This window comes from Plectropomus leopardus, chromosome 15 (genome assembly GCF_026936395.1).
Source record: "Plectropomus leopardus strain MGB_pleo_1.0 chromosome 15, ASM2693639v1, whole genome shotgun sequence".
Classification (NCBI taxonomy): domain Eukaryota; kingdom Metazoa; phylum Chordata; class Actinopteri; order Perciformes; family Serranidae; genus Plectropomus; species Plectropomus leopardus.
The window spans coordinates 4,119,986-4,133,005 of record NC_142190.1 but is presented as its reverse complement, the minus strand read 5'-3'; the positions used below and the strand labels follow the sequence as shown (position 1 = coordinate 4,133,005).

At 38.5% G+C, this 13,020-nt stretch overlaps 1 protein-coding gene across 2 annotated transcripts in view; it reads left to right on the top strand.

The window, feature by feature from the left end:
* The window catches only part of gabrb4 (gamma-aminobutyric acid type A receptor subunit beta4), a 68,660-nt gene extending 56,314 nt beyond the window's left edge, over nt 1-12,346 (top strand). Inside the window, exons 7-10 of one of the 2 annotated variants that reach the window (XM_042499096.2) lie at nt 1,050-1,202; nt 4,476-4,732; nt 5,366-5,455; nt 5,718-12,346. In XM_042499096.2, the coding sequence (XP_042355030.1) occupies nt 1,050-1,202; nt 4,476-4,732; nt 5,366-5,455; nt 5,718-6,071 (854 nt within the window). In that variant the 3' untranslated portion in view covers nt 6,072-12,346. The remainder of the gene's footprint in view (nt 1-1,049; nt 1,203-4,475; nt 4,733-5,365; nt 5,456-5,717) is intronic. The other variant, XM_088088387.1, reaches the window with a different exon arrangement.
* The last annotated feature ends 674 nt before the right edge of the window (nt 12,347-13,020 follow it).

Sequence of the window (13,020 nt, the reverse complement as noted above, 5' to 3'; positions counted from 1 at the left end):
GTTTCAGCTGTTTGGTCGAATTTTGATTGCTCAGTGATGAAATGCTGCCCCCTATGAGTTTAAAGCATGGGGGCAGGTACTACACATTGCACCTGTAATGAAACTCGTGAACATTTGTAGCCACCATTAATCCAGGATGGACTTGGGTGATCTAAGGCATTTGTCTGCAGCTTGATGAAGTATGTATGCTAAGGTATTGATTCATTAAAAGATTTACAGGAACCTGGAGATGATGAGGTCATTCGTCATTGTGTGTTCCCCCAATAGCAAATAGCCTTTTAGATTAAAATCATCACGTTTATCTGAGGCATTTTTTCTTTGGTGACAGATTGGAAATAAAACTGTAGATAGAACACATCGGATGGAATTTAACTATATTTAGAGAAATCTGTTTTGTTTCCAACCTCATAAATATCTAGTTATAGCTGAAGCAGATAGAGCCTGCCGAGATGTATATATAGCTGTTTGCATCAGCATTGTATTGTTGTGGTTGTTTAAATTAAAGTGCAGTCAAAAGACCAATTAATGTCTTGGCACAAGCAGCTGATATTTTTTCTACAGAATGTACAATGAATTGAGTTACTGCCATGCAGCCACACATATATAAATATATATTTTCCTTCCTCTTTTTAGTGTAAAGGCATGCGTTGCAATTATGCACCTCTAAAATGCCCTTTTGGTAATGTTTAGAGGACAGAGAAAGTGTTAAAGGAAAGCAGAGCAGCTCTCTGTGACAATTCTCAGAGGGATGCTGGAGCTGCCTGCTGAGATAGGGGGTTGCAGAAAAATCTGCCGTGTTTGCGACTTTCTGCCATGTTTAATTGGAATCGAACTTGTCCCTGGAAAGGAATCCATCGCTTTGGGGAAATTAAGTGCTCCATCTGAACAAATGGAGAAATGACTACCCTGCGCGTTGTCAAAGTGCAGACTTTGGAACTCTTAAGTTGTGCCAACGTTTCCCCCCTTTACTCTCCTTTTTTTTCACTGATTTGTTTTCACTCTGCCCCTGCTCTTTTTCCAAACTATCACTCCATCTTTTCTCCATGCAGGTTCATATCCAAGGCTTTCGCTGAGTTTCAGGATTAAGAGGAACATTGGATATTTCATCCTGCAGACATATATGCCCTCCATCTTGATCACCATCCTCTCCTGGGTCTCCTTCTGGATCAACTATGATGCCTCTGCAGCTCGGGTGGCCCTGGGTAAGAAGCAGCCACCGCTGCATTATTAAGCTCCCAACTGTCCCTGTTAAAGTCCGGTGATTATCACTGGCACGAATAGCATGTGGTTGTCACATGTTTATTGTTGTGTGTACATTGTCTACATTTACAGGCACGCAAAACTATCAGCTAAGGCCAAGCAGTGGTGTGAACACTGATGGGGAAATTCACAAAATGCAGCCTCTAAATGTGCACTCATTATTCTAGGCTTGGGCGGTATCACATTTTTAGGGTAAACCAGAGTATTTAGAAATCCTGAAGGCATGTTTTTCTAATATCGTTATAAATACAAGGACTTCTCTTTTTTTATTAAACTCATTGTATGTGGTGCACAGCACGCACCACCAGAGCTCAGTCTCCGGTCTCTTGTGGTGGAACAGGCAACTGAGCTGAAAGACACAGCAACATCTAGTGGTGGAGGGAGAAGTCAAAGGACTGTAAACAGCTGGCAGCCAGCAGAATGAGACTGAGGAATGACAGCATGTTTTTACATCTAACTTGGTGAATTAAGGATTTATTTTGACCACAACAGAGCTGGTAATTCTTGGAACAGTGGACTTACTGACTTTTATTTTGTTTCTGTCGAGTTTAAATTAAGTACGTTTTCTGATGAGTTGACAATATAATTTCTCCTCAGTCCTTCACAACTGAGAGAAAGTTTAACTCAAAAGGTGTACAGGTACTTACTGGTGTGAGAATATTATTTCTCTAAACATTTTGTGGGTTTCTATTTTGTATTTATTTGCCTGAAAACTTGAAAGGAAGTATCGCACTTGCCCCCAATGTCTCCAGTCACCATCAGCGTGAATCTTATGAAATATTACATACCGCCTAAGCCTTAATCCTACAATGTTGAATTAATCAGCATACCTATGGTGATGTCAGCCATTGGTTTGTGGACACTCCCTTTAAAAGTTTCAAGTCTGAAATTTCGGTCGTCATCATCTGGGGTTTTTGGAGCCAGAAGTGACAATATGTTCTTAATTATGTGTAACTTGAAGGCTTAAGATGTAATAGGGTGAATTAAATAAAATTACAATGGTCATGAATGGGGAAATTATACAGAGACTAAAACTTTTTTGGGGCATTTTAATATGGGGGTCTATGAGGATTGCCTCGTTTCCTGAGCCAGCCTTTAGTGGCCACTAGAGGAACTGCAGTTTTTGGCACTTATGTATCAGCTTCATTTGTTGTCCAGGGAAGTTGCTGCTAGGCACAAATAAGACAAAAAGAAACTGTTTCATTCTCAAAAGACAAACTCAAAGGGTGAAATGTACCTGATGCGCTGCCAAGCAGATTGCTTCTCTTTTCTCCTGTGCTATTTGCATGTATTTAAATTACATATTATGCATACACTTGGCATAATATGTTGCTTTCTCTGCTTATGATAGTGGTGTTTGAGAATGAGACGCAAACAGCACTATCAGTGTTTGTTGACTTATATATCGCTTTTTTTGTACTTATTAATTGTCTTGCTTCTTGTTATCTTATCTTATCTTATCTTATCTTATCCTATCTTAATAGCCACACATGGGTAAAGTGAAATTATTGGCATCTTCAGAGGACTGTTTGTAACTTTAGTGCACTGACAGACATATATCATCTCATATGGGTTTTTTTCTGTATCATGTTTAAATTATTTGCCTAAAGTTTTAAGGAATACCTATGCAACTTGTCAATCAGAACTTGTAGCTCGCAGTCTAAAAAATGTCTTTTTTTCTCTCTGTCATTGTTTACTACTTGGCTCAAAGGCAACATTTATAATTTGTCGCATGGATAATTACGATAAGAGGTAAAAAGAAAAGCAAATTGCAGTCAGCTGCAAAACTCTGGGCGAGTTTGTGCTATATTATCACTAATGCAATATTTTTGTGAGTCATACTTTGAGAGGGGGAATAAAGATGTTATGCACAATTTGTGAATTCAACCCTGAGACTAGACACACTGGTGTCCATGTTGTCCAAATATGATGTCCTGATGTCCAAATATGGAGTGATGAGTAGTATTCCAATTTGAGAGCACCAGTTCCATACTATGAGTAATCCTGAGAGAGATGTTTGCTCATGATTTAATAAATGTGTCCCAATTACCTACGCAGAATGTCAACAAGACTCGTGATCACAACTTTTGTGATGTTCAACACTTATTATATTTACAGGATCATATTAACAGGATGAGGAGTATTTAGTTTACAGGCCTTTGACCCAATGAAACAGTCATTTAACACAATGTGTGTTAACTTGACAGACAATAACATGGGATTAACCATTTTCCTGTTTCTGAATGTTATGTTGACATATATGTGGTCTCTCTGATTTCTGTTATTATTATATTCTACTCCACTACATTTAAGATTTACTGTGATAATCTTATTGTGCAATTGTGATATTGTGGATGAAACAGTACACAAAATAGCTAGGGTAATTAGCTTCATCTTACCAGCTACAGAATTAGCTTATGCAATGGTAATAAAAACAAATAATGTGATGTATTATAATATTACACTGATATGGGCCATTCTATAGATTAATGACTATTTAAATTTTAAATTGTATGTACATTTTTCTGATAGTAGTTTTGTACCTTTACTTCCAAATTGAGATTGCAGGACTTCATGTTTGATCTTGTATTTTTTAAGTGCAGTATTTTTACTTTTACTCAAGCAAATACAGTTCAGATGTGTTATGTCAGTATATATATAAATAGATAGATTGTGTCTAAATGTGAATGTGTAAATCTTTAAAGGGGACCTATTATGCTCATTTTCAGGTTAATACTTGAATCTTGGATTTCTACCAGAACATGTTTACATAATTATATTAAGATATTTAGAAAAAATAAAAGAAAAACAGCTAGGGAAAATTATTGTAACTACTACTATACTTATAATTACCATAAAAACATATTTTAAATAATGTTACATAAGATTATTATAATTTTAAGCACTTTTTCCTTTCGTTGTTTTTTTTTTTTTTACTTTCTTTATTCTGGTATTTGCTAAATTTTCAGTTCTTGACCTTTTTAAGAATAATTACAATTTCTTGTTAATTTTTGGGTCATTTTCTTTTTCATTGCTATTACTTTTCCATACAATACCCCATTATTTAAAATTTCTGGCTACAATTAATTTCAACATCTGACATTGTAACACTCTTTATGTTACAGAAAATATGTAAAAGCATGATAGGTCCCCTTTAAAGTGAAAAATAATTTCCACATCTGACCATGAATTCTTTGTTTTTTTGCTGTACTCAGGTGTGACAACGGTGCTTACCATGACAACAATTAACACCCACCTTAGGGAGACTCTCCCAAAGATTCCGTATGTGAAAGCCATCGACGTCTACCTCATGGGCTGTTTTGTGTTTGTGTTCCTGGCCCTGCTCGAATATGCCTTTGTAAATTACGTGTTCTTTGGCCGGGGCCCTGCGCAACAGAAGAAAATCAATGAGCGGCTGAACAAAGCCAACAACGAGCGCACAAGATACGAAGAGAAGCGCCTGAGGGAACAGGTTTGCATCCTCATCTGCTGCCTCTCTGTTTTTTAACTCTCCGTGTCAGTCAGAGTTCAAGCATATAACAGTTATGTTCTGCACACAAGATTTTCTAGTGATTTTATCCACATACTGTATGCAGTATTCCCTGAAGTAATCTTTCCAGAAGCATACAGATGCCACCACAGCCCAATATGTATTCACCAACCATCATCCATTGCTTCTACCTCGAGCACTGACTGCTTTTTATCGAGCATAGCCCTTTTCATTGAGATAGTGATTCATCTAGCTCAACAGTGGTGTAAACATTCTCATTTCTTATTTAGGTTGTTGTCTATGTTTATGCTGTAGGCTTCATTCATTCTGCTGTGTTTTAAGATCCAATTAAATTGGACAAAATGTCAAAACGCCCAATGAGAAGGCATTTGTAATTTAATTTGGCAATGCTGAAATGGTCAGACTGAATGAAGCTGCCGCCCCCTGTTTTTTGTGTGTAAGGTACTAAATGCTATGCTTACTTTAGACTTGTTTAATGTTAACTCTATGTCTTATGCATTGTGTACATTTTTGAGAGAGAAAAAAAAATGTGCTTATTTGCCAGATTTTTATAGCCGTTTTAATGTTCTCTTCATTTTTCTTTCACATTGCAAGGACTCCATTTCCGTGCCGTTTCAAACCAACACCTTCAGGTCATTTACACAGCGAAGAAATCTGTATCTCGAGGAACAAAGAAAAGTTGGGGTACATGTATTTAGAAATCATATCAGCTGTAGGCCAGCCCTCACAGTAAAGTCAGATGATGTGAAAAGTAATGTGTGTAAAGAAACTCTTTAACTAATTTCTGTGGCATGCAAGAAATGACGTTCCATATCATCCCTGCATTTTGACAGCTTCGGGGAAAGGGAGGGGGGTTAATATAAGTTTCATTATTGCGGGAATTTGGGGCTACTGCTCGACACTTCAGCCCTCGCTGACTCTCGGTGTCTTCCCCCTCTCGACGCAGGTGGATGCTTATGGAAACATCCTCCTCACCACGCTGGAGATGAACAACGAGGTGATGCCTTCTGACGTGGGTAGCAGCGTCAGTGACTCTCGGAATTCAGTCATGTCCTTCGACAGCTCCGGGGTCCAATTCAGGAAGCCCATGGCGCCCCGAGATGGTTTCAGCCACCACTCGCTGGACCGGAGCGCCATGCGGAGCCGGGCCAACTGTCGGCTACGACGACGCTCCTCCAAGCTCAAGTTGAAAATCCCAAACCTGTCAGATGTTAGCACCATTGACAAGTGGTCCCGGGTCATTTTCCCTATCACCTTTGGATTTTTCAACCTAATCTACTGGTTGTACTATGTGAATTGATGTGCATCCCACTAGGAATCATGGGCCATATTTTGAGAGCACATTAAATTGGCTTTGATACAGTTCCAAAATATGTATACACATATACAAGTTGAACATATGTATATGCATATTTCTATATATTATATTTATATATACACGTGTGAAACCTGAAGGACCTTTCTGCTGTACAAAGTATTAATAGGATGACTTGAATGTTTAAGAATAATTGTGAGAGAAGAATTTCAAGGCTTTGCGTTTCTTTTTCCTCCCGAAAGAAAGAAACAAACAAACAAATACGAGATCCCACCTGCCTGGGGTTTTTGGAACTAAAGACTGCATGATATTTTTGCTAAAAAAAAAAAAAAAAGAGAGAGAGAAAGTGAAAGCTCTTGAGAGAGAAAAGATGTCTCAGAGTCCCATTGACTTTTTATTGATACTTATTGTAATCAAAAATCCTCTACTGCAGCTCATGAAATCAGTGGTGGCTCGTCTGTTCAGGCATCAGCTGAGTGAGATCCTTGACACCCCGCCTTTCCTCCACCAACCCCCCACCACCCTCACCCACCCCGCCCATGGATAACATGCACGGAAATCTCCGGTTCTACTATGTACAGCAACCTTGTTTGGATTATGTGTTGTTCCTTGGGTTTTTTGAAGTGATATCGTTCTCTTTATCAGACATCAGCTCTGGCCTAATGGGCTCCGTTGGAGGGCTGCGTGGATGGTATGATTGACCGCCGCATTCCCGCCCAGAGTCAAACTTGTGTTCCTTTCTCTTCTCATGTTATTTTTAGAAACACGTCCTTTGGGGGAGGGATGGTGGTGGTGGGGGGGTCTTTTTTCATTATGGTTGAAAACAAGTGCTGATTATTGTAGATATGATTTTGTCTTGAAAAATACTGTGATTTCAGAGGGTGTCGGAACATGTTCTAGAGCTAGGGCATTATGAGATAAAAAAGAGTCAGAGGTATGCATTACTCATTTTGATTGTGTGGGAAGAAAAAAAAAACATATTCTATACATTTTATCATTCAGTATTCTCATGAAAGTATACTTGTACTGTTGATTTCCTCCTATTGATTGATTCTCATGCTCTTTAGATGCAGAGTTCATTGACGTCATATCCTGCTTTGTGTTTGCTAAAAAAAAAGGGGGGGAAACGAGAGGCTTTTGTGATTGACAGCGACGATGTAACGACATGTATATTCAAAAAAAGTCAACATATCAGCCTGCAGTTTCACCAGTTGTCATTGAGTATATATTTTTTGTTGTTTGTTTAGCATTTGTGTTGGAGTTGCAGTTTGTGAGGGCATTGGATTGGGATAGTGAAAGAGCAGCCCGGGTGAAAGACGTGAGGAGAAAGGATTTAACATTTCACGCTCAAACTCAATCACACAAAACGCTCCAAATCCCCGAGGATCAGAAACATCAGCCTAATCAGGAATGATGCAGAGATTCTTGGGGAGAAAATGTGTGATAAATAGCCATGAATTGAGATAATGACCACAAGGCCTGTAATCCATATGCATTATTGTTTTGTATTGCTCTCAAACACACACACGCACACACACACACACACACACACACACACATACTGTATTTCCAGTGTTCAGGTTCATTTGCAAAGAGGAAAAAAGCAGGACCTTGTTTTTTGGGCAGGAAATTTGATTGAATTATAGTGATGTTTGAAACGTGAATCAAATGTTTAAAACAATGGACTCTTTTTACTGACTCGGTTATGTCAAGGTCTCCACTAACTTGGTTTGTGACTCCCCCATCTGCTACCAGCTCGTCCGAACTCAAGTTCCATGCCAGTCATTTTAAGATACGTCCTTACCATGTTTATTTTCTTAAGTCTAACCTGCGTAACTTTATATCAATTATTTAACTGTGCATTAAGGATGTGATGTCATTCGTAATTTGTATGATATCATATGAACTGTTAAATGTGCATTTTGGGAGGAAATCATCTGAACTGTTGCATGAGAATAACTTGAAGTACCGGCCTACCCTAAAAGCAGTTTTCCAGCATACAATCATTGAAAATGGAGCAGCTGTAAACGGATGGGTGCGTCTAGAAGAACTGCACAATTTAAAAAATTAATCCACATTCAAGTTGGATGAGAGCTTAACTGGAAGTTACACATGCTGCGTGTTTTGCGCCCTTAATTCCATTGCTGTCAATGTAGACGCACAGATGGCACACTTAAAAGTGAGAGCAACGCCATCACCGTGCACAAGCATTCCCAACGCCTTTTTTTCTCATTTTTCCTTTCTTCAGTAAACATCGGTATATGGTGAACACGAAGGAGAAGTTGATTATTTTAGTGCAGGGCGACCCCAGAGCTTTACATCTGTCCCACGGACAATTTAATGCACACTTACAAAACAACACCTTGAAAAAGATAAGCTCCGTACTCTCAGGTTCAACCTCTGAGAGTTGGCTCAGAGTGGGTGCGAGAGTAGCACCCATAGCCCGACCTCGAATTTTCCAGGCGAGAAAACATGGCATGTGTCCCAGCCTGTCCCGGACAGCTAAAGTCTCTGGTATGGATGCTCTACGGACGCTGCGGCCAGTGGGGGATTCAACAAGCTCTGGGTAACTGACTTGGTGTCTCAAGTGACATGAACCTCTTGTTAGGGAGTGACTCATACAAACTGGAGTTGGTAAAAAGAGTCAAACCTCCCATCTCTACTGGATAATCACGTTTATAGGTCATGGAATCCAAATCAGCCGCTAAATTCAAGTCAATTCAGAGTATTAGATAACTGAGGCCGATGGGAAGTGGACATTGTAGGACAGTGATACTCAACTTACAGCTCGTCTGCCAAATCTAATCCCCGGCCCCTCAACCATTTTCACAGTTAAAACAAAGTGATTCACACTGGGAATTGTTTTTGTACTTTTAGAATACCTAAGGTGCCAGAGTGCATAAAATAGCATCAAAAGTTTGCTTGGTTTTTTTTTTAAGTGCCATTGGAAGATGCCCTGTACCCCTCGACAAGGTCCTAGCTAAACACCTAATGTCCTAAAATCCTAGAAATATTTTGAAATCTTTGAAAATACCTAAAATCTTAGAAATGTCCTAAAATCTTAGAAACATCCTAAAATCCTACAAATGTCTTGAAATCCTTAAAATCCTAGAAATAGATTAGATTCCCAGAAATTACCTTAAATCTTAGAAATGTCCTTAATTCCTAGAAATGTCCTGAAATCATAGAAATGTCCTAAAATTATAGAAGCATTCTAAAATCCTAGAAATGTCCTAAAATCCGAGAAACATATATGGGGCTACAGCCCTTGGCCTCCTGTAATTTTGCAAAAGTGTCCCCCAAGAAAATCAAGTTGAGTATCCCTGTTGCAGGGGAACAAAATGCATTTTTTAAAAATCTCCCATGCCTGTTTAACTTCAGCTGAAGTGCAGATCTCCCTTTTTTCCACTGGGAGCAACAGCAAAACCAACACAGCCAAATCTACCATTGGGTCCTATAGCAAAACAAAACAAAAATAAAGTGATTGGCTGATTGGAATACACAGAATGGTCCCTGACAAATATACAGCTATACAAAAAGAAGGAAATTTTCATGTATAGCACACAAACACATGGGGGCAAGAGGAAAATGAAGAGGTAGCAGAGTAATCAATTTATCATCAGAAGTATCTACTCCCCTGTGGAGCGCAGGATGTAGTATGCATAAAATCCCCAAAAAGGAATATTGATCAGAAACCAATTTGTCTCCATAAGTCAGAGTGACGTTTGTACAGTGATGTGGCCCAAGCTGTGATCCCAGTTTAGTGTTTCTTTTTAAATTTCAAGCAACGTTGTCATTTGTATTGTAGAAGCAAAAGGAAAAAAGAACGAAAAAAAGATCCCCTTTAAATATCCAGTAATCCATGAAAATATATACAGGAAGTGTCTAAGGTGGTGACAGGAAGACGTACTGAGCTGAGTGTTATGTTTCTGTCTGCAGCTGAACAATCTGTTGTTTGTCTCTCAGTCAACTGTGAGGTCCAAATGATTACACGACCAAAACATAGTGATGAGTTTTAAATGTGAAGATAGTAAATTTGTTGTTATTTATGAGAAAGTTGACGATGAGTCAACGAGTGCCACAATGAGCTAAATTAGCAGTTTCTATTGTGTTATATTAAATACATATTCAGTATTATATGTAGGTGAAGGTGATGAAATGTTGGCATATGTGCACAAACTCAGAGTTCTTCAAAAGTTGCCAAATGGAAATGAATTATGATTGAAATGCAATGAACTTGAATACAGTAGCATCAATTCCTTGAACATGGGTGTGTTATGCTAGTAGCGGCTAATGTAGCCTCAAGGCGCCGGCCTCAAGCAGAGAAGGCTGTTTTCTTTTTCACACTTAAAATGTACCTACGAAAAGTAATGCACTATAATTTGTATATCGTGAGCCAGGAGGCTGTGATCATGTGACATAACCGCTGTAGGCTGTCCTCCCTCGTAAGGCGGGAGCAAAAGAGGAAGTCAGGTGATGTAGTTTAAAGAGCAGTAAGGTATAAGGAGGTGATGAGGGTGGATAGATGGGTCAAACAAACACAGGACTTTTTCCCAGAAAACCCAGTCGTCTGAAAGAAATGTGCATTGTGCATGTCTGTAAACCATCCATTATTATTAGCAGATATGTTGAAACTTTTAAGCAATGGTGTGGTAAACATGTAGTTTTGTTTAGGCATAAAAACCACTTGGTTATGGTAAGGAAAAGATCATGTTTTGGCTTAAGATAAAACGTTCAAGCAGCATAATCTCTGCTGGAAATGCAGCAATCTCTCTGTAAGAAAACAATCACTTTTCGTGCCACTCACTACATTTACATGTTAGAAAGATTTTAATGATTGTGTTAGTCCGACTAAAACTGGACTTTTAGAATATATGTAAACATGTTAGTCCATCTGAAATCGTACCATGTTGAATTTCTTGAAGTCGGACTAACACTCCTACATATTGTGGTTGGGGGTCGATTAACTATTTCATGTAGACGCCTCAATTGGACCTGAACTGACCTAGAAGTTCTGCACATACTCCAAAGTCCCTGCATCAGGCTTTGATTGAAAGTCAAACAGCATGAATTTGTTGAAGAAAGTAAGAAAAGAAAAGAAGAGGAAGAAGGGAAGAAAACAAAACAAGTTTAATATCAATATGGTGAGTGACAGGGAAAGAACTACGCAATTTTCACTGTTCAACATGCAACCCATTTGCCACTTACTAACTCTTTTAGTATGTAACATAATAGGTCAACCAGAGGAAGGTCCAGCAAGCTAAAAGAGGGCATATTTTCACCTACAGTGAAGGAGTTCGACATACTTTCGTCAATAAATCGATTCTCCCGGGTGCTTGTATACTGGGTCAAGGACAGTAGTCCAACTAAGTGGTTGAGATATAACTGTAGTTCCACTCAACTGTTCATGTAAATGTACTGAATGTCCCAGCAGGAAATGCAGCAACAGACCCCTAAAAAACACGCATGTTTGAAGGCTAAAAAGCTCCTGAAAAACAGCAAAGATTTGCTAACAAAACAAGTGGATTTGTTATTTGTTGGTCTGGTCTGCAGTTGTCGGCAGCTCTGTAGGCATCTCGCGATCCAGCATCTTCTCCTCCTTTTGATGAGGAATAAGAAGTTTTTAAGTTGACTTTGATATGAGAATCAACATATATACTACGTCACTTTAGAAACGTTGATATGATATGTATGAAACATGCAAATGTATCGGATTCATGGTTTACAGAAATGTATAATGCCAACATTTTCTTGTGGCGACTGTGCTGACCTAGGACCCAATCCAAGAGTTTTTTTTTTAAGTTGCATATGTAGGTAACACCACACATTGTCACATTATGTACTTGAAGTAGCGCCCAACTATTATTGTTTTCCTATATCTGAGATAGCAAAAGAACCAACTATAGACTTATGTCATCTTCAAATTTGTTGACCCAATTAACAGCGACTCAAGTTACATCACCTATGAGCTTATATCAGACTTCACATAGCTCCCCTCTGGAGTAAAAAAAATATCTTTATAATACTACTTTTGACGTATGCAGAACTCCCCCAAGACCAGTAAACACACTTTGGTTTGTAAAAATCACTGAGTTCCCCTTTAACTACTGACATCCCTGAGATATGCATGCTGCAATTCTAACTTTAAAAAAAAAAAATCTTATTGAAGATGCTGCAAAGAACTCATCACTACTAGATATGATTCATTTTTTGAAAATTGGTTTTTGCAATAAGATAAAGAGCATATCTTGATTGTGTTACCACAGTATATATATTACTCCATGGTTGGTAGATGGGGATATAATGTTGGATAAAAACATCTGAGTCAGGGGTATTCAGGCACTTTTAAGGTGATGATTAGCAATGTGCACATTCACACTCATGTTTCAGGTAACCTTGTCCTTAAGAGGGAAAATAAAGGAAGGTGGCAATAGTTAGTGAATGCAAGGTCATTCAAATAATACCCTTTACAATTTTATTTTTTATTTCTTATGTGTTTGCATTGTTTTATCCTACTCTGCACACTAACAGCTCGTCAAACTGTTTAAAGGCAATATGGCGGATCTTCACTGAGTCAGAGTGTGAGGACAGAGGATTCTATTTATTCCAGTGCAAGACGAGCACATATTGGTTTTAAAAAATATGGGATTTGCGTGTTATTCTACCTTAAAAAATGACACATGTATGACCAGAAAGAATCCAATCAACTCTGTGGTTTCAATTTGCACTTATATATATTTTGTAACACAAACTAACACAAGAATTAAATTCCCATTCAGGTCCCAGAAATGAATACAGACATGCCGATTCAGGTATAAACTTTTTTTTTTTTCTTTGAGATAGTTGACGCATATCTTTAACGAACTCCAAACAACATACAGGAGCAACATTAGCAGCCCTTGCATGCTCGCAAAATATACTCACCACTCATTTC